This window comes from Sinohyriopsis cumingii, chromosome 14 (assembly GCF_028554795.1).
Source record: "Sinohyriopsis cumingii isolate HCF-2022 chromosome 14, ASM2855479v2, whole genome shotgun sequence".
Taxonomy (NCBI): Eukaryota; Metazoa; Mollusca; class Bivalvia; order Unionida; family Unionidae; genus Sinohyriopsis; species Sinohyriopsis cumingii.
In genome coordinates, this window is record NC_142974.1 from 125997781 (window position 1) to 126020492 (window position 22712).

At 35.4% G+C, this 22712-nt stretch overlaps 2 protein-coding genes across 2 annotated transcripts; both read left to right on the top strand.

Moving 5' to 3' along the window:
• The first annotated feature begins 751 nt into the window (after positions 1-751).
• On the top strand, positions 752-4902 carry LOC149784792 (uncharacterized). Its single transcript, XM_089932806.1, has one exon. The coding sequence runs from the start codon at positions 872-874 to the stop codon at positions 1655-1657; it is 786 nt and encodes a 261-aa protein (XP_089788932.1). The 5' UTR covers positions 752-871; the 3' UTR covers positions 1658-4902.
• Positions 4903-13544: 8642 nt separating this feature from the next.
• LOC149784793 (uncharacterized) lies at positions 13545-19386 on the top strand. The gene has a single exon (XM_089932805.1). The coding sequence runs from the start codon at positions 13736-13738 to the stop codon at positions 14774-14776; it is 1041 nt and encodes a 346-aa protein (XP_089788931.1). The 5' UTR covers positions 13545-13735; the 3' UTR covers positions 14777-19386.
• The last annotated feature ends 3326 nt before the right edge of the window (positions 19387-22712 follow it).

The window sequence follows — 22712 nt, forward strand, 5'->3', positions numbered from 1 at the left end:
ACACTGCAATCTGTATAATCTGCAAACGTCTGACGTTTGCTATCAGTGGTTCACTGGAATCTTAGTGTAAATCTTCACTGACCATTGCATCATTTTTTGCAGCTTAATGTTTTAGCAATAAATGCAAATAATGCCATTGACAAAGAAATGAATACATATGGGTATTGAAGAAAAGCTGCCATGAAAGGAAAACTGCGTGTACTTTTTATTATTATTATTATCATTGAACAATTGATATGGAAATTGTAACTACTCCGAATCACGGGACCAACAAAAATTTGTGATGTAAATTCCAAAATAAATTCGGAAATGCTTTGACATGCCATTTTTGCATCGATCTTTATATATAGATCACTAAAATAATTGTCCGTACATGATTCTTGATAGTTACACTTACACTGTACGGCTATTTATATTGCTGATTTTCACGAAGTTCATTCATCCCAGCATTATTAAAAAATCATTACTAATATATATTTATTAGTAATAGATTAAGCATTAAACTTATTTGAAAATTGCATTAGACACTATTAATAGTAAATGTTATTTTCTTTATATAAAAAAAGTCGCAAATTTCACAATCTCCAGCTATGGCATATACGATATTGCGTTTCTGTGTTTCTATTGCGTTCCGGCGTTTCGGTGTTTTGGTGCGTTCCCGTGTTTCTATGCACCGCGACCTCTGTGTATTTATCCTTTATGCTCATACTTACCTTTGTTTGTTCCGGTAATTCCGTCTGTCATACATTATTTTCATAAATCAAAGGACCCGAGACAAGCCATTCAAATGTGAAATTTGTGATCAGACATTTACAGTAATACTGTAAAAATACATATATGGTTGCAAACACTCTTAAATTGTATATGTGATATGTTTAATTATAGCGGCCCATTAAAGACGTACACAATGATACATAATGGAGATAAACCATTCAAATGTGTAGTTTGTGATAAAACCTTTCCGCGGTGTGGTGATTTGAAGGTGCATGTGAGGATACATAGTGGAGATAAACCATTCAAATGTGAAATATGTGATAAAAGGTTTACCCAAGGTTTGATCAGACACAAGAGAATACATACAGGAGAAAAGCCATTCAAATGTGAAGTTTGTGGTCTAGCGTTTAACCAAAGTGGGTCATTGAAGACGCATATGAGGATACATACAGGAGATAAACCATTCAAATGTGAAGTTTGTGATCAAACATTTAGTCACAGTGGATCATTGATGAGGCATGTGAAGATACATACAGGGGATAAGCCATTTAAATGTGAAGTTTGTGATCAAACATTTAGTCACCATGGGTCATTAAAGACACATATGAGGATACATACTGGAGATAAACCTTTCAAATGTGAAGTTTGTGATAAAAAATTTAGACAAAAAGGGGCACTAAATGTTCATATGAGGATACATACTGGAGATAAACCATTCAAATGTGAGATATGTTATAAAATGTTTAGGCAAAGTCATGATTTGAAGGTGCACAGAAGGATACATACTGGAGAAAAGCCATTCAAATGTGAAATTTGTGATAAAGTGTTTAGGCATAGTCTTGCTCTGAAGGTGCACAGAGGGATACATACAGGAGATAAACCATTCAAATGTGAAATTTGTGATAAAAATGTTTATGAAGAATTGTGGCTTGAAGGCACATAGACGGATACATACTGGAGATAAATCATGCAAATGTGAGATATGTTATATGTTGCTTGACCATCAGAGTGAGATTGAATTTTCAAGGAAAAGTCCAAACACTAAGCCAGGCATGACACTTTCTTACACTTGGCTACTGTTCTATCTGAACTCACCTCAGTTCTAGCAAAAGTTTGAAGAACCAGATTAGACTTTGAGGATTTGCAGTTTTGTGGACAGGTTCTCAAATCCGTAGGAAAGAATAGCACAGGCTTTTACCTATTATAGGCATGATGTTCCAGTCTGACTGTCTTGTGCACAGCAAAGCAGTAGTACATTGCTTGGAATGGACTTCTGCAGATATACATTTTACACTTGACAAAGTAACAACTTTGAGACTGCAGAACTATTTAATTTTGGTATCTTGGACAATTGGGAGCTTTTACACGCTTATGACATCACATTTTGCTATTAGGTCCAGTGTTTAAAATTCTGGACCTCGGATCACCTTATTTTAAGTCCACTTATTATCCTATGAACAAGGTGCAATCTCTTCATGGCACCATATTGGCTTATTTTGTAAATAATACAGGCATTCACTGAGATTGTAATTTATGTGGTAATGAAGGGTGTTGATGCCTGGAATTTATATTTTATCTGTGTCTGATACATGCAAATTCCAACATGCACAATTTTATAATGCACATTGGCCTTTATTACCATTTTTGCTTTTCTTTTATTACCCTTGATGCTTTTTGTTTTTCAAATCAATTGGGGTTACAAAAACAAACGGGAGTGTAAATACTAGTAGTAACCCTGTTTCCTCTAGAGATATGGAAGAGCTGATTTTGATGCAGGGCTAAGCAGTATGGGAGCCATAGCATGCCACATTTTCACAAACACAGTCTGTGTACTAGACCAATTATATAGCACATCCATACAATAAGTAAAAATACAAATTAGTTTAAAGAAAACTAGATGATACAGATGATATTTAAATTACATAAATTTGCCTGCAATTCACTGTGATACAAATATGGATATCATTCACAATGCTGAGCTAAATGAACTATAACTTAAACTGCATTCTGCAGATGTGGATGCATTTGATTCAAGCAATCCACTGCTGGAACTCTTCTTTCCACAGACCTGATTTCATGAGCACAATGTACCTTGGATAACACAAACTCATTTTTGCAGGATGGGTCTAGGTCTGACACTCTCACTGATGATGAATCAATCCCAATTCTTATTCATACTATAAATCAGACTGGTCATCGGTGGTTAGATTGTGATGCCCAGTCTTTAAGTGAGTTATGTATGGATCTTGATCAGCTGGACAGAAAGCATTATTGTCCTGGTCAGTAAATTGTGTCCCATTTAGGCTTACCGGTAATTTATTAATATTAAGTAATTCCAACAAATAAAGAAAGCTCTATTCTTGTGTTTTTCTTTCTGTTCTATGTTTCTCCATATCAATAACCTTACTAAGGGCTTATATTCATGTCTACCTGAATTTACCATTGAGTCATGGACTACATTTTGTCTTCCTGTAGGACCGGTTGATTATGGACAGGACAGATTATAGTATTTTCAGGTTAATGGTACTGTGGGCTTGATGGATTTTTTTGGAGAGTTTTAAACACTGCACATCACCCATGCTGCATCAGCTTGAAAGCAGCAGCTGTTGCATTCATGGTCATTGTGTATATGTATACTTTCAACTTGAGCATGCATGATGCATGAATGAATTTGACAAATATGCATGTAATTCAGACAGTTTAAGTGATGCCATTGTCAGAATTATAATGAACATTATATTTGACTGTTGTGAAGGTAAAGTACAGTACATTGGCCTATCCCTCAAAAATTAAAGGACTGGTGTGGTAGTGGGAAGTACCAATGTCAGTTTTGACTATTTTTTCCTTATATATACGTTAAAGACAGAATTTCTAAATGCTTTTGTTCCTATTTCACACAGCAACTAACTGATCTTCATGCCAAATATTCTAATACATTTTCCTCTTGGTGTAAATAAAACACCTAAAGCCAGTGCAAATCAAAATAAAGTTGATCAAAGTGTTAAAGCATATCCATGTCATGAAGCTGACCTTTGTTGCTAATAATAAGGTAGCTTTATTCCTTTGTTTAGAGCTTGAAGGTGATATAAAGATGAATATAGCCTTTGATTTATGCACTTTTATTCAGTAGCATAAAGGTGACATGAAGTTTATATGATCCATTATTCTTCATTATGCCCACCTCAATTGTAGTATAAAGCTCGAAAGTCCAAGTATAAAGTTTGTCTATTGTGTACCTTGAGCAAAAATTTATATTGTTTTTTTTTCCTCACCTTTTAACTTTTTAACTAACATGGTCATGCAACCAAGTTAGCGCTATGTAATCTGTATTTAATTTCTGATCCAATTTCAATCAAAAGCATAATATGGATTTATGACATAAAAATCTTGTAAAAGTTTAAGAATGAACAAGATGATTGTCACTTTGGAAGTTGTATTTCTGCTGAAGTTTTGATCGTACTTAGGATATTAAGCTCTTGGATGAGTTCAATAATAAACATATTAAAATTCATTCAGCTTAAGTGATTGTTTTTGTTTGGTTGTGATTTTTACCACTCTGGAAGACACATTTTTGCTCTAGTTTCAATAAAACTTGGAAAATAGGGATATTACATTATGGTTGAAGAAGATTCTTGGAATGAGGGAGATCTATGCATATTAAGGAGGTAATCTTGTATGTGATTAGTTACCACACAAGATGACATATTTATTGTCCAGTTTGGGTAAAATTTGAAATGAATGCTTATCATGAAAAAGATCTCTGACAATTTCATCAAGCAAGCAGTATGCTTTCATATTATTGAGGTTGTCATGCATCTTATTGCCTGAGGGTTTTGCCACTCAGTAGGCCTTATTTTGGATCGAATTTTGATAAAAATTGACAAAGCAGTTCTAGTTTTACTCTGTTGTTTTGTATATATTATATTTGGAATGTGACCATTATTGTTATACCCTTAACATGGTATATATAGTCAATATAGAATCTATACTTGGAACGTTTTATTATTGTTGTACAATAAACATGGTATAGTCAAAGTAGAAACAATACTTGGAACATGGTTATTATTGTTGTACCCTAAACATGGTGTAATCAGTCTAGGAACATATATATCAGTGTGGAAGATTGTGCAAAGTTAAGCAGTATAGATTTTGTTTATTTTGTGTGCTAATTAAAGAAATTTTAATTTTGATGTGCGTTCTCTTTTATCACTTCGTTGATGCATAACATGTAATGACATTTACATAATCAGGAAATCCTGATGCAAAAAAAAAGTCTTGTGTTTTTGTATATCGTTTTATCTTTACATCTGCATACAATATATACAATATCAGTGATGTAACTTGTTCTTCAAAAAGGTACTGTTCACTTTAAATCTCCCATCTTTTTCTCCCTTTTCTTCTTTCTTTCTTTACTCATTTCATCAACATTTTACACAGGGTCCTACATACTTTTACACAATACCCTAAATTAATTGGTAATTACTAATAACACTGCCTATAAAATGTAGTTTGATATACTTTCATGAAGAGTCTCAAGTCAATTTCTAGCCTCCCTTGTTCATTTAACAATAAGGACTCACCATGGCTCACAAATGCTGGACATTATTCATCGCAAGAATTCTGTGTATAACATGATATTGGAACCAATGTAAATTTGAGTTGGTATTTTTTTTTTTTTTTGTTATCTTGAATACTTTAGAATATATATTTGGCCAGTAATCAAAAGCAAAATCAAAATAATGTTGCCATCTTTTTTCACAAGTTCATGAAACATTGGAGTTAAAGAGCAATTTGTAAAAAATATTTACAGCCCTTACCACTGTGAACAACAATTCTTAACCAGTAAGGGATGAAAGGCCTGGCATTTGTGCCTGTGTTAAGTTTTTAAGTTTAGTTTTCTACGTAATGATATTATAGTATGAGTGAAACTGTGGAAGGCAAGATACCTTTCGTTAATGCTCTGCTTGTCTTTAATGTTTCCAAATTCAAGAAAAGCTCCCTATTATGTGAACACATCGCTAATATAAATAATATGGATATTCCATCTCTTGTATATGATGGGTAATCCATTTCTTGTACATGATGGGTAATCCATTTCCTGTACAGGATGGATAATCCATTTTTTGTACAGGATTGGTAATCCATTTCCTGTACATGATGGGTAATCCATTTCTTGCATATGATGGATATGGCTTTTGATGTACATGATGGACACTCCATTTCCTGTGCATGATGGGTAATCCATTTCTTGTACATGATGGGTGCTTTGTTTAGTCTTATCAGTGTTCAACCATATGTTTTCGCTCATAAGACGTTCACCTGTTTGAAGTGTATTTCTCTGGATTAAAAGTTTCTAAGCCCCCCCCAAAACATGTTGCCAAAACATTTTCTTCTCCCCTGATAGTTCATCTGTATAGGTGTCTCCTAATAGGGTTTGATCTTGCATAGTACATATTCAAACAAGTGAACAAATTTCCTTTTCGTTGTAAGAAGTCTACGAATCCAAGCTATTTTTAAACCTAATATAAATGTTTTAATGTTTATCATTGCTAACTCTCCTTTATAGATGCTTGGAAACATGGTCTCCCTTTTAGTTTTATCTGCCTTTAACTTCCTTATAAAAGTGAAAAATGCTTAATTCCATGTCCTAATAAGATTTGGTGGAGGGTAATGAATGAACAAATGCTTTAATTTTGGAATCACAAGTTTTCAAAACTGTTAATTTACCCTTTGGTACATATTTCGTCTTGTCCAGTTCCACTAAAACTTCATTATTATATGTGTTATTTTCAAAATTTATTTGTATTATTTATTTTTGTCGACTGGAAAATTTATACCAAACAGAGAAAATTCACTTACCCATTATGGTTTTAACCTCTGATGAAAGGGTTCTGCGCTGTATTTCTTACGTTCTATCCAGATGGTTTCTGTTTTGGTACTGTTGAGTTTCAGGCCTGAAATCCTTGTAAATAAATCTAATACAACTATGGAAGATCTAAGAGATTAGAAGTAACCATCATGAATCTAGTTAGTATCATCTGCAAACTGTGAGAGCAACTATTCTGTTTCCTTTAGTTTAATACCATTGACATTCTTATGATAGTTTCATAGTATTGATACAATTTCTGCACATATTAAAATGATATGGAGATAGTGGGTCACTGTGTCTACATCCTCTTAAAATATTGAAAAATTTGGATATACAGCCATTCTGACATACACCTGAAAATATTAGAAAAGCAAGTTTTTACCCGCTATCTTATCATCAGTCCAAGTTGCAAAAGTCTATGACATTATTAATGAAATCACATTAGATGAAATCAAAAGCTTTTTCAAAATAAATTAATAATATGATACCTATCATATGTAATTCTTCAGTGATGTGTATTATTTCATAAATAATCCATGTATTTTCACCAATATATCTTCCTATAATAAACCAGGTTGGTCATCATAAACTTGTATAATTTAGTAATGACTAACCTGTGGACAATACATCTAATGTGAAATTGTTGATAACATTTAGTAATGATACAGGGCGCCAGTTTTTAGATGTAGTGTTAATTTATCTTCCTTAGGTATAGAAGACTTTAATGTTGTGATAACACATGGTCTCATCACATTATCAATATGTACAGGAAATAATAAATATGTTTGGAAATAATAATAATAATAATAATATTAATATGGACAATCGTTATTGTTGTTACTGATGTTGCCGCAATAATTTCTGTACTCTTTATCTTCTTGTGAGGTTGATTATGAAGTCATCCTTGGTATATAACTGATTCCTTAAGTTTAAGAGTTGTTTAACTTTCTTATCTTTGTTATAGACACTTCCTATCAATTTTCAATAGCAATCATATATTTTCTAAACAAGAACGCCATCTTTATAAATATGAACTTTGTATTCATGGGTAATAAATTATTTGCTTTACATTTAATCAGTCCTTCGTATTGTCGATTGTTGTCCACGTCGATATGTTACGTCAGCAATTGTGGGTACCCTGTGGGAAAGTGACAATATTTGCACACATAAAGATACGGATAACACAAGTCCAAGTATTTGATTACTTCTCCTTTCTCTTTGTCGGCGTGGTACAGCAAACAGGTGGCATTTATCCGTCCTCCGTTCAAACTGTGCATCGGGTTCAGTGAGTCCACTTGCTTGCAACTTTCTACGATGCGTTTAAACTCGGGATCGGTTTTCAAACGGTAATCGTACTCGTGTTCCCACATTTCCTCCAATTGGTATCCTTGCTGTTCTAACTTCAAGCGTCGCTGACAAGCGGACTCGTACAACTCTTCCATGGTTCGTCGTAAAAACTGATATTTAGTGTCACGTTAAGGGTAGTAAAAGGCACATCCGTGAAATAAGCATCCATTAAACTCGTACATGATCTTGGGGTTTTCCAAGTCCCGTCCATCCACCGAAAACGTTCCGATGGTCTTTTCGTCTCATCCGTTGCGGGCATGTTGGATCCATTTGTCTTTCTTGTCGCTCAAGTAATGTAGCCAGCGTAGGGCTTTTACCGAATATTGACGCTGACAAAGTTCGTCGTTTGAAGGCTTATCACAGCCAATGTGTTTTCGGGCATGAATCGTTGGCGGTACACGTAGGAACACGCTTTGGTAATGATGCAGGCTTCTTTCAAAGGAGCTATCTCTCCGTTTCCGTGAATAATTCTCGAATTTTTCCACAGCAACGCCAAAAAATGTCCAGGTCGGAACGACAATACTTTAATATTTCTTCCTGAAAGTCGAAGGGGTCCGAGGCGTAAGTCTGATACCAAGTGTAGAAAGCTTCTCGTTGTTCGGTACGCATGTTGTCGGTATTCGTAGTCGTGTGCCTCAGAAAAATGAGGTACAACAGCGTGTCGATTGGCTTAAGTATTGAAAAAGTGCGGAAATAGCTTTTGGCGATTTCTGTCATTCCAAACGTTTCAGGCATTTGATCCAAAGGCATGGCCAAGTAACTCATCGAATCTTCGAACTTCACTTGTCCCATTTACATATAAATGAATTTGGTTCCGTTCAAAGTCACTTTCGGACGTTCGCTACTTTGCTCTTATAGTATCTGAGAAAAACTTGCCCATCGTATATAGAGAAATTGTGAGCCGTCACCGTGGAATGGTGATGAAAATCTCCGTAATGTTCGATGTCTTTAGATGTTGTTGGTAACGGGCAGGGCTGACAAAAGTGCGCTGACAAGCTGGGCAATGCACCCGTTTTCGTCCTTCGTCCAGACAGGGTTTAGAGGCCAAACATCCCTCACAGTTCGATCCTCAATGGTTGTGTTGCTCTCGATTGTTATAAATATAGTCACGTTCTCACAGTAATAAATGTATCATAGGAATGCGGTGATACTGGTAATAGCATCAAAATGTTCATCGTGATGATAGACGTGAATGTTTCATCTGTCTTTGAAAGGTTTGCCTCCAAACAACGTAGGTAGACGCACCTCTTGAGGGTATACTTTCACTGTGTAGTGTGGAGTCAAGACGCCATTTTTGCATTTCAGGAAATCCACGGGGTGTGTATTGGATATCTCCGCTTGCTGTAACGAGAGTTCTGCTTCGCTTCGTTGTTTGGCTCGATACGATCTTTGAAAAATTTTCGCGGTTTTCCATTTTGCCATGTCCTTCTTGTCAGCATACGCTAATCCCACCACGATATATGCGGCTAAACACATCTGGTCTTAAGGGTTGTTAATTCTGACAAGGCTAGTTTTGGTGCTACGAAGGTCGTCCACCAATAACACCTTTGTGCGTCCTGTCCCATGGGAAAGATCAACGTGATCTCGAACAGTGTCGCTTTTCCATCGGTGATGTCAAACTTGTCGTTGACTTTGGAACGTGTCAATTCTGCTATTGTGCTAAACTCAATTCAAACGGGGGACTTCATAATTTCTTGAGAAATGGAAAGTATCAAGCAATCGTCTTCTTTGGCTTTACTTTGCCGTTTCAGTGTGGTTAAACAATCCCACACTTTACTGTGGAACCCCTCTGCTTTCTCCAAGAGTCCGTCGGACTTGGAAGCTTTAGACTTCACCATGTATGTGTAAGCCGTGGTTCTAAATTTTCTAGAGTGCTTTTCCGTCTCTCGAATGTGGAGTACTTTTGAGGAATTAATGATGGACTTTGTTTTGGTGTAGACTCTCTGGATCTGGATTCTGATTCATGTCATCTTCAAAATCACTAGAGCCAAGACCTGAGCTACTGTGCGAGACGATAAATCACGTTTCTGGCTCTTACTTTATTTTACTTTCTCCACAAAATGACGTGATCGTTTCATCTTGACTGCAAAAAGTCAAACGACTACATTTTAAACGCCATGGTTCCCTATATCCATGTCAAACCAGTGTCTTTCCTATAGAAAGATTCAGTGTCTTCCCTCCCAGTAATCATTTCATTTTTAAAACGACCAGAACGATGGAAAAGCCCACACATACCGAACTTCTGATCAGAGCTTTGCGAGGTGTCATATGAAAGTTTTCTTCAGACGAGCCGACGGACTATTCCACTTCCTTTCGAGATAAAATTCAAGATACTTGCTATATCTGTAAGAATAAAGGGCATTGGACTACAGTGTTTCCAAACCGTTAGAAAAGCAAGACAGGTGTCAGAAGAGACAAAAGTCAAGATAACTATTATCCTTGTCAAGAGAATGAACATTGGTCTTCCGAATGCCCTAAAAAAAACCAGGAGCAAGATGAAGAGAGGGATTCGGAACAGGAAGAAGAGGTATCCTGCCAAAAGGAAGAACCCAGACACGTCGAGAAAGAGAAAAAATAGAAGAAAAGAAAACGATGAGAAAATGAGGAAGAAAAGTATGAAAAAACCTGTGAAAATGAAGAAAATGAAAAACAAAAAGCAAAGAGAGTGAACAAAGACAGCAGAAATCTGTGCACCTTTTAAGGTGTTGTGTTGTGAATTGGATTATATAATTTGTACCAGAATAGACCAGACACACAACGTAAGTGTTTCTTGGTTCTAAATTTTAAAAATATGGGTCTACACTTATAAATTCACACACGTACATTATGAGCCAAAAGAAGGGATTTTGAGTTTTAATTGATCTGGGCAAAATGAATGCTATATCTTTTCGAGAGAAGTGGGTGGCCCTGAAAAGGACCGTTGGGTGTTTGCTTAGGTTTAAAATAAACAAACTCAGGAAGGGGCCGTACTCAGCTTTAACTGCCTTAAGCATTTGCCACGGCCAAGGCCTACTTCTGGACTTGATCCTGTCAATGATTTTGTAGAAATCAGTAAGGGTGGTAGCTCATGCGTAGCAACAGATTTGGGCTGTTTCGCTCGGGAAGGTCTCCATTTCTTGGGTCGTAATAAAGAAGTCTGATATACTTGTTTCAGACTCCATAACTCTGCCAAAATATCTAAATGTAACGTAACCGTTTGACTTTCACTGTCCTCCTCTCTCAGACCTTGTTTCTTCTCTGCTGCTTTTACCGGTCGTTTCATTCTTGCTTCTTCTCACTGTTGCTGTTGAAGGAGGAAGGCTGGTTCTGCTTCTTTTTGCGATTGTACTAATTTCTCTAATTCTTCTTTCTGTCTCTGTTTAAAATTCTCGACATGTGGTAAAGAAGAGGGTGGCGAAGGTACTGGTACCAGAAAAAATTCTTGCGAAGAGGAAGGAAAATCTACAAAATCCCAATTGAAATCGGTCTCTTCTGGAAGTAAGATTGTGTTGACTTTGGTAGCCGCTGTTATACCATCGCTTCTTGTCTCCACAGCCGGTATTCCCCAATTCCTCGTCTTCTTAGGCTGTTTGAAGACAGTCGTCATCTACGGTCCAGAAGTCAGAAAAAGTTTGAGGAAGAGAAGATATATGCGATGCCCTCTATGTTATCGGAATGTATGTATGTATGTATGTATGCATGTGTGTATGTAGTTGTTGTTGTTATTGTAGGGTTTAACGCCATTTTTCAGCACACGATAGGCTATACATGGCGGCCAGCATTAATGGTGGAGGAAGAACCGGGGAAAACCACCAACCCAAGAGAAGCTACTGGCAAGTTTTTTCACATACCCACATTGGCCGAATCCGAGACTCGAACCCACGCAGACAGCGGTGAGATGGCAGTGATCCGTAACGGAGAGCGCTTTAGACCACTCGGCCACTCGGGGCCCCTTTATGTATGTATGTATGTATGTATGTATGTATGTATGTCTCCTGTATTTGTCTCTCCCTAGAATAGCGCGTATTCAGGTCAGCTCCTTGTTACATTGTTATCTATCTTCAGTACCGTGACGTCACCTAACCTGTTCCATTCCTATTGTCCCTATATAACAGCTCCACTTTCCCTTCTCGCTATACATGCCCATTATTCCCCATGTTAAATTCCCCTTGTCGCTAGGCTTGCCCAGCGGGTGCGTAAAAACCTTGTCGCCAGACGTTCCCGCGACCTTTTTTGACTGGGTTTTCCATTGTTGCTAGGGTGCCCCACTATACTACCGCCATGTCGGCCAATTCTGCGCGTCGGGTAATTCTGCGCAATGATACGTCATTTCTGTAAACATTGGATCACGTGTTATTTTGGTAAAAAAAATCCATTTTGTATCAAGAAAGAACGATCGCACTTTAATTAAGGAGCGTGATATTCATAAAGTGTACAAAAATATCCCACATTTAGACTCGAAATGCACATAAAAATATGATTTCTAAATGGCAACGTGAAGACCCACTCCATGACCTTCTTGAACCTGTAACCCAGAAATTTCGATTTAGTAAAAATCTTTTAGAATAATACAAATAAATACATTATATAAAAGATGGAAATGTGTACCTTAAAACAAAAGTGCAATTTAATCCAAGTTTCCAATTTTGCAAGAAGTTGTCCCACACGTACAAAATCGTCTGCTACCCAACGTCTCTACTTGCCGCTTGTACATAAATTCTCAATAAATTCACCGGCGTATAGTCTGTTTCTAAAATCTGTAGTAATTTTTCCCATCAACAAGACGTTGTCAACACATTACATCCTATTGATTGTTGTTTCTCTTCCACGTAATAGCTTATTTTTCATAAAATGTTGAACTTTCCTAACATTTTTACAAGATGGGTTTAGTTACATTAATAGATCTTGCCATTTATTGGCATTTGTACGTTGAATTTTGTAAAACTAGCTATAAACCTGACCTAATTACTCGACTGAAGTGCTGACAAAGACAGGCCAAAGTAATACATTTCATTTCTATAGCACGATATATAAATATTACATCTTTTCATAGCTGTGCGTAGAATAGGCCGACATATCGCGAGTCAGGAAAAGAGGGGGTGGTATCCTCTGTATCCAAAATTAATATTATTTTTAACAGAATATTCTGGTGACAATTGCATCTTTTCAAATATTCTGGTGACAATTGCATCTTTTCAAATGGTAAGCGTTGCTGTATTTTATTTAGGTCAATCGCTCGAATTCGGTATGCATTTTGCTTCAATATTGGAAACGAAAACCTTAGGTGCGCAGAAATGCCCGACAGCAGTGTACTAACGTGTCTGTTGTGATTAGATAACTCTTACCCCTGTCTATTTCCAGCAGAGTTATCTCTCTTAAAAAGCAATGAAGTTCCTGGTTTTGACCTTGTCAAATTGACAATCTAACATTGTTCTGTATGACAGTGTGACATGCTGAGGTAGGGTAGAAAGTATATTTATTTCACAAAACATTAACATTGAGGTCTATGGAGAAACAATTGGTACCGTAATACCCATTGGTAATATAGACTTTCCCACTGCTGAATAAGTGAATAAGTAACTTAGAGACCAGTCCATTAATATACAGGGTACTCGATGAAGGAAGTCAGTTGTAATGCGTATGCCTTGGAATAAACATCAGTAGAAACAGGTATTTTCATCGCTCCCTACAAAACCCAAACATAACAGGTGATTGGAACAGGATAAATCATTATGATGTGAATTTTGTGTCGGCACAGTAACATTTTAAAAATAGGAACACATAAATATTGAATAGAAAGCATTCAGTTGTGAAGTAATTGGCAGAATGTTTGTTGATAAAAGTTCTGGAGACAGACCATTCAAATGTGGAACTTGTGGTAAACTGTTTAAGCAGAATATTGTTTTGAAGAGGCATCTTATGACACATACAGGAGATAAACCATTCGAATGTGAAGTTTGTGCTAAAGCGTTTACCCAGAAGGGTACTTTGAAGAGGCACATGATGACACATACTGAAGATAAACCATTCAAGTGTGAAGTGTGTGATAAATTGTTTAAACATTGTTCTGCTTTAAAGGTGCACCTGATGATACATACAGGAGATAAACCATTCAAGTGTGAAGTTTGTGCTAAAACATTTACGCACATGAGTACTTTCAACAGGCACATGATGATACATACTGGGTATAAACCATTCAAATGTGAACTTTGTGGAAAAACGTTTAGCGTACGTTGTAATTTGCTGACGCACATGAGGATACATACTGGAGATAAATTATACCACTGTGAAGTTTGTGATAAATTATTTATGCATAGTTTTTATTTGAAGACACACATGGGAATACATGCAGGATATAAACCATTCAAATGTGAAGTTTGTGCTAAAGCGTTTACCCAGAAGAGTATTTTGAAGAGGCACATGATAATACACACCAAAGAAAAGCCATTCAAATGTGAAGTTTGTGAAAAAATGTTTAACTTTAGTAATAATTTGAAGGTGCACATGAGGGTACATACTGAAGGTAAATTATTTCAATGTGAAGTGTGTGATAAAATATTTCGGCTAACTTGTGATTTGAATGCACACATGAAAACACATTATGGAGATAAATCATTCAAATGCGATGTTTGTGAAAAAATGTTTCAGCACAGTAACAGTTTGAAGCTGCACAGAAGAATTCATACTGGGGATCAACCATTCAAATGTGAAATTTGTGATCAAATGTTTGTTCAAAAGGGTAATTTTGACATGCATATGAAAGTACATAGTAAAGATATACCTTTTAAATGTGAAATTTGTGCTAAAACTTTTACCCGGAAGGGCAATTTAAAGAGGCACATGTTGATACATACTGGAGACAAATGATTCAAATAATAATAATATTAATAATGAGGACTTTGTATAGCGCCTGATCTTCAGAAGCTCTAAGCACTTTACAACATTAGACAACAACTATAACATAAAAAACATATAATGATATGATTACAAAAAAACAAACACCATGAAATTAGAAAATATAAAAAACATGCTGAAAATATTTAAGGTAGGAAACATTATTAGGTCTTTAAGTTTGTTCTTGCAGTTGAAATAAGTGAGTTTTAAGAGCACTCTTGAATGGGATCACTGTGTCTAAGTTCAGTGGGCAATTCATTCCGTGTTGCTGGGCCCTGGTATGCAAAAGAACCTTGTCCATATGACTTTGTTTTCATAGTGGGAATAATGTGTATACGATTGTCAGAAGATGAGCATAAGTATCTTGCTGGTGTGTACACATGGGTGAGGTCGGATAGGTATGTTGGTCTGGAGTCCGTCAGTGAAAGGTAGCACAGAGAACAAATTTTGTGTTTGATTCTTGATTGAATGGATAGCCAGTGTATGGTACAGAGCAGCACCGAGGTGTGCTCTGATCGTGGTACTCTAAAAAGTATGATTCGAGCAGCTGTTTTTTGAAGTTTTTGGAATAGATATTGAGATGAACCAGACGTAATTGAGTTACAATAGTCCAGTCTTCAAAGTGCTAATGAACACACAAGTGTTTGAGTGGCATCAACTGAAATATATTTATGAATGGAGCTGATGTGCCTCAGCTCAAGATATGCAGCCTTGCATATGTTCATGACATGTTGGTGCAATGTGATAGTACTGTCCAGAGTAACATCTAGGTTTCGTACTGATTGTGTGAATTTAATGTTGGCGTTGCTGATATTTATTGTTTGAGGTAAAGGATGTGAATGAGAAAGTCTTTGTGTTGTGATCAGAATGGCCTCAGTTTTATCATCATTCATCTGCAGCTTTTTCCATGTCATCCATGATGTGAAATACGTGATAAAATGTTTGTTTAAAAGGGTTCTTTTGACCTGCATATGAGAGTACATACTGGAGGTAAACCATTGAAATGTGAATTTTGTGATAAACTGTATAAGCAGAGTTCTGCTTTGAAGTTACACTTAGTGATTCATACAGGAGATAAACCATTCAAATGTGAAGTTTGTGCTAAAACGTTAACCAAGAAGGGTACTTTGCAAAGGCACACCCTCAATAACTCGCGTCCAGATAACTCACCAACCCACTTGTAACCTGGGTCCCATTTTTTAAAGCAGAAATTACTCCAAAAAATTGCACAGTTCGTTGAACTTTACGAAAATTGGGATCACAATTGATAACTAAAACTTTTATATATTGCTCGTTTTATTTTTGAAAACTATATATTCGACCTTCAAATTTTGAATAAAAAATATGAGATTGTTAACTTTTAATAATAAGTCATATTTTTTTTCTCACCAAACAAGATTCTTTGTATAACATATTAAAAATAATGATATTCAATGAAATTTTGATCAATGAAAATGTCACTTAAGCATAAGTTTTATTTTATAAAGTGCAGTTTGTATTTTAGTATTATCATTTAGTTAGGTTTAAGTGTAATGATCATAAATGCAGTGTGCCTCTTGTATATCATAGTAAATTATGTCAGTCTCCCGTAACAGCTATGTTCACGAGCGTTTCTCTGAGAAGCTAATTAAGTGTCACCCTTGTTTTGATATCTAACTTAATGGAAGTATTAGTTGTAATGTAGCACTGATTTAAAAGCTGGCCTTGTTTTATTTTCACGTTAATCGCATCTTTTGTATCAAATAAAGGATGTGAAAAAAGTTTAAAGGTATGCAAATTCTTCATGCATAAGATCTAGCTTTTCCGGTCTTATGTCGGGTGAACTCTTTTCATTTGATCAATTGAACACCAATATAATTATTATTATGTACTTAATATAATTAGTCTACCTTGATAGATTTGGTCGTAGACGATTGTTATACAAAATAAATGTCACTATTTTTTTAAATAAAAATAATCTTGTTTCGTGGTGTATCAACAGATAGTCTGCTTTGGATACTCTCTGTTGCGAACTCACCTGTAACATACTAAGCAGGGAATCAAGCTAATCAAAAACAACAAAATTCATTGACGAAATACGCAAATGTTTTCGTGTACACGTAAAGGTTGTTGAAACCAGTTGGAATAGTGTTAACAAACTTTCAGTTGTAGGGCATCTTGAAAATAAATGTAATTATACAGAATAATGAACAACTTAATTAGAAAAAGCGCTTTTGTTGACAATGAGTATCAAAGTGATTCTAAAATGAGTAATCGGCCATTAAACAGACCAGCTTGTCCCCCTCCTTGCGGTTTTGTCCAGTGGGGTTTGGGGACCTCGTTGTGTACAAGTTATCCAGCGAGAGGTATACATACTGGATATGAACCATTTAAATATGAACTTTGTGAGAGAAAAAAAATGTTTAACTTAAGTTTGAAGATACACATAAGGATCAATACTGGAGATAAGTCATTCCATTTTGAAATGTGAAAAAATATTTACTAGGCAGGTTTTGTGATCTGAATATGCGCATGATGGTACATACTGGAGATAAACCAATCAAAATGTGAAATTTGTGATGAAATGCTTATCTGCCGTAGTGAGTTTAACAGGTACATGTACTGGAAATACACCATTCAAATGAGACGTCTGTGGAAAAAATGTTCAGCTGCCATAGTGATTTCAAGAGGCACATGAGGATGCATACAGGAGCTGTAGTATACTGTTCAGATCCAATTTTAATGTTTGTGCTGAGTAGTGTTGTAAGGAGCCAGAGTTGGATGCATACTAGAAATAAATAATTTACATGTAAACTTTGTGATGTTTACTCAGTGTATTGATTTGAAGATACACATGAGAATAAATACTTTTAGATAAACCAATACACTGTGGAGTTTGTGACTGAATGTTCTGGCTGCATTGTGCCTTTAAGAGGTGTTGTCTGTACTTAATTAATATTGTGTCATCGCATTAAGAAAAAAGATGTTAGCCCGACAACCGGGGCCCTTTTAATTTCAGATTGGTCCTCTCTTGTTTTTTAAGTGAGGTGCTTTTCAGGTCTGTCAAAAATCTAATTGAGAGCATTGGAATGCGCTGATGCAATGCAGAAATTTATTTTTAAGTTGTTGATATACCTGCCATATCAAGATGTGTCATGCTAAAACATGAATTTTTACCCCCAAAACCCCAGACAGAGCCATGGTAGAACTATCCCTGGGATTTTGCTCCATATATAAAATGGAAAGCATGAGTATTCCAGTGGTCGAAATAATGTTCAAGTGTGACTCATTATTTAAAGTAGCTTACGAAGCAATTAGCTATCAGCAAAGCCCATCAAATATACATTTTAAAAATCCCATTTGGCAGTTTTACATTTTGAAGCATGCCTGCAAAGTGGGGACGGACATTTAATTCTTTGTGCATGCCTGCAAAAACCTATCAATATACGTCATTTCTGTATGTATCCTGTCAAAATAGAAGCACCACCTGTTTCTAACATATTCAACATGCCTAATTGACCATTCAGATTAGTTCTTTTTATTAATATTCATTGTCTTAATCTTGTTAACTTGCTAACTATTAATTGTCATATGCTTTTCAGTTGTTGGTGTAGTTGATTTTTGTTGATAAAGAATTGCCACCCATATTGGACAGTGGCATTGGCTACTGATGTATTATGCGTAAAGCTCCCATTAAACTTATAAATTATTATGCACTAGTATGATCGAATCACTAGCGTTGAACATGAAGGATGCTTGCGTTACCTTCAAACCCCATATTCACCCCTATTAAATCGATACCGGAAGTGTAGCAATTGCAATGTTGTGTGACATATAATATTTTAAAAAATTAAATTTTGGGCATATGGCAAGTGGAGTCAAGGCTTGTGGAATTTCTGTCAGGACTTGTACTTTTTTTATTGGCACAGCCTGGGCTAAAATATTAAATATTTTAAATATTGTTAAATATTTTTTCTATGAGCACTGTAGGTATTTGATGTTTGTCATTGTAAGATTTTGTTTAAAAAACATGTTTAAAAAGGTAATTTGTGTACATGATTGTAAGTTGTAAATTTAATATTTGTGTTGCAAAAATTTAATGTTGGTCTTGTTTAGTTAGATTTGGTTTTTCTGTTGGAAATTTTCACCTTTTTTTTTTATTTATAGAGATGTGATAAACAAATAATTCAATTCTGTCTTATATCAATCGTTATGAACCTACAGGGTTGCTGTTGTGTTCAGATAAATTAAAAAATTATTTATTTAAAGTATTCATTGTAATTACCAAAGTGCTAATTAGCTTTTGCATTTTTGCATGTGAATAATTAATCTATTCTCCGTGATTAACTGTATCCATTTCATCGCACACTGGCATTTGAGTTTTAGTGTTATGTGCCTGGACATGTACACTCATCAACTATTTTCTTATCTATTTTTTATACAGTGTATCTGGGACTATTATTAGGCTTGAGAGTTATGACAGTGCCACAATTTTGTAGTTGATATCTTCTTATGCAATTATAGTTATCCTATCTAGAAAACAAACAATTCAATTTTGATTAACATGTCACTAAATATTATTACCATTAAGATCATATATATATATATATATATATATATATATATATATATATATATATATATAATGTTCACAGTTCTTTATATTTCTTTTTTTATAAATAAAATTTCCTTTAGAATTTCTTAACTATTCATACAGTAAAATACTTAAGAGTAAACTCTGTCATTTGTTTTTGGTTTTCATTTTGGCCTCATCATTGGATGGCTCCTGTGGCCTATGTGGTTAGAGCATCCACATCAGATGCGGGAAATCATGGGTTCGAACTCCGGCCGAGTCATACCAAAGAGTTATAAAATGTTATTAGTAGCTGCCTCGCTTGGCGTTTAGCATTAAGAGATTAACGTTAGGGCTGGTGTCGGGATGATGCGACTGGAGGGGACATGATGCTTCATGTATGTGGCATGATGCCAAGCGCTAGACATCACTATAAACTGCCACACAGAGGGCTCATCTTTGCAGCTCAAGATTCTTTCCGAGTCTCTTAAAATTTACTTGGTACTGAACACTTCCCATCTGACGAAAATATTTCTTTGTTTTGCATTTATTAGTGTTGGCTGGCATTATCCAGAGGATGACCACCCTCGATATTATAGCCCGGCGGGAGTGAAAGAAGAATGGAATTTCGACAGAGAACTGAGCGAGAATACTGGGCAGAAATAAAACAGTACGAGAGCCCACTTTGATAAGAAAATAACAAATTTAATCAGAACAAATTAATACAGGCAATTCAAATTCAAGTTAGATTATATAAGTAGAATTTAACAGGTGTGTCCAATTTGGATTTATTCATCATTACGCGAGGTGAAAAGAGCGCAATATCCATGATCGATTGCATCACCTTCATTCACTTTGACCATATATCGACTCCTAGTTCATCCTTCCTAAACTCTAGGTTCTGCCCATTCATGGACTTTCTGGTCCTTTTATTCTGACCTCATCCTTCTTTCTTTCTTTTCCCATACTCCTGCCTTTGGACTGTCTCGTCCTTCTCTCAAAAAGCTGTTCCTTAAAATTTCAAATTTACCCCATAATACTGCATACCTTCTGTTAAGAGTCACATCAGTTCACTTAATCGTTATTCAGAGCCTGTGGCTATCCACACACCGAGTAAATTCTGACTCAGTACAGCAGGACATTGACCTCGCTTTCCAGTGGCAAGTCTTAAATTACCACATGAACGACTACTAAGTATTACCGTATTATTTTACATATGCTAGTACATGTTCGAGCACTATTGCATGAAATTCAAAAGAAATGTAACTCACGGCATTCCTTAACTACAAGATTATCCAAGCATTACAAAATCAGATATAATTAAGTAATTATCATTAACTTACGATGATATGTATTGTCCTAACAACAAAGGAAGTTATTTCATATAACCATATGAAATCCTACACATATGAACATTTGGATCACATGCAATCAATTCTGCCAATGAACTAATAACTGTAAAATTAAAAGGTAAATTGCATAACAATTCTATCATCAACACTTTCCATAAAATTGAATAAAATAAATTGCATAGCATCTCTTGCATCATCACATTTCCATGAATTAAATAAACGATACATAATATAGAAACCTAGTCATAACAAACACATTTTCATAAAACAAACAATTAAATAATAGAATATTATGTGAAGCTAAAATTGCGTACCTAGTCGCTGTATTTTTTGTTTCCTTCCTCCAGGACATGTGCATCCAAGCACTAAACATGCTTTTCTTTTTACACGACGACCAACTGACCTCTTTTCTTGTTTCTCGAGGAAAGCACTAATCTTTAGGCTTCCACGGAGTCGATTAAGCTTCCTCTTCTAGGAAATTTCGAGACTAAAGAATTTTGATTTGGGTCGTCACTTTAAAGTCAGATTGTTCTAAAGTGTACGCCCTAATTTATTCTACCCAATCGTAGGTGGTGGTCCCTAATCTTTCCTAAAGAATTAATTTCTTTCATCAGATTTAGACAGCTCAGAATCTGTGTACGACAGTGCATGACAATTTCCCTTGGAAAATATGATAAGTGGACATGAGCTCCTACCAAGCGGTTAGAGTTGGTAGCTCAAATGTTTACTTTCTAATGACCGTGTTAAGATACCCCGGTCAATTTCACTGGGTCGGAAATATCGTTACTTTGAAGTTTACACTGACATGGGGGAAGAGGAATGAAGAAAGTTCGAAGTGACCATTCACAAAGACCTTTCTGGCTTAACTGCGGTAAGACTTTAATTGCTAAATGGATTCAACTTTAAAATTTCTGTAATTCAAAATTCGACACTCCACAATTACCATATAAGAAATTTCTAAAGAATGTTTGTTTCTTGTCCTGCATTTTTTTTGTTTTTTGGTAATAGGCTGCCTTAATTTATTGCTGTCCTATCGAAAATCTATAATTAACTAAAGAAAGATGTAAAACTCGTTCAAGAGATTGACATAAAACCAACAAGAAATCAGAATTTGTAAGTCAGAATTTTCGGAAGTGCAAAAATTCATTCACTTTAATGAGTTACAGAATTGAACATGGGTTTTACTAATGTCATTATTGTTCAACTCAAAGATTTCTTCACCTTCATTTATTATCTCAGTGTTATAAAATGTTTCCATTTTATTACCATTTTATGTCCAAACAAAAAAGTAAAGAAAATAAAGGAACTTGAGTATTTTGTATCCTTTCATTTTACTTTTACATATACCATTTACGGATAAAAGTGTGTCATGACCATCACGGCTGCTAATTAGAATTGTCATGATGTGTGCAGTAATCAATATTATACAGGTAAATGATGTCCAAAGTAAATGGCTGTGCATTTTGTTAATAGCTATTCCTGTTTCCTTCAATATACATAAGGTATTTTGTAATACTTTGCAGATACATTCTTAATAATATTCAACCAAAACATATATACCTTTCTGTGGACATAAGTTAAAACAACGTGCATCAAAAAGGAGTTACTATGCCCTAAAATAAAATCGTCACAGACTCATAGTTATTTACTAAATGGTAAAGATGAGTGGGTTTCATATAACACTTTGAGAAATACTATTTTCTAGAAAACAGTTTGTCCTTAAAGCCCGAAAAGGAGATCGTATTCAATGAAATGAAGAATTTTACAGCTTTGACTAATTTTTGTACTGGAACTCTCTATTATTTTAATGTTTAAGCCCAGATTTGTATTGTTCAGAAGATTCACAAGTTCGACACACTTTAGGTTTATCGTGAATTGTGTCAAGTTTCACTGATCTGAGTTTTCATAACTTTATTAGAAGAGATTCACAGGTTCACAAGTTCGACGGATTTTTATGAAGAAGGACTCTGACAAGGACTTCATTGGTCCAAAGGGTGTTAATCCA

Bases quoted from the DNA above. Each gene is read 5' to 3' on its own strand.
- LOC149784793 (XM_089932805.1), top strand. From the start codon at position 13,736: ATGTTTGTTGATAAAAGTTCTGGAGACAGACCATTCAAATGTGGAACT.
- LOC149784792 (XM_089932806.1), top strand. From the start codon at position 872: ATGTTTAATTATAGCGGCCCATTAAAGACGTACACAATGATACATAAT.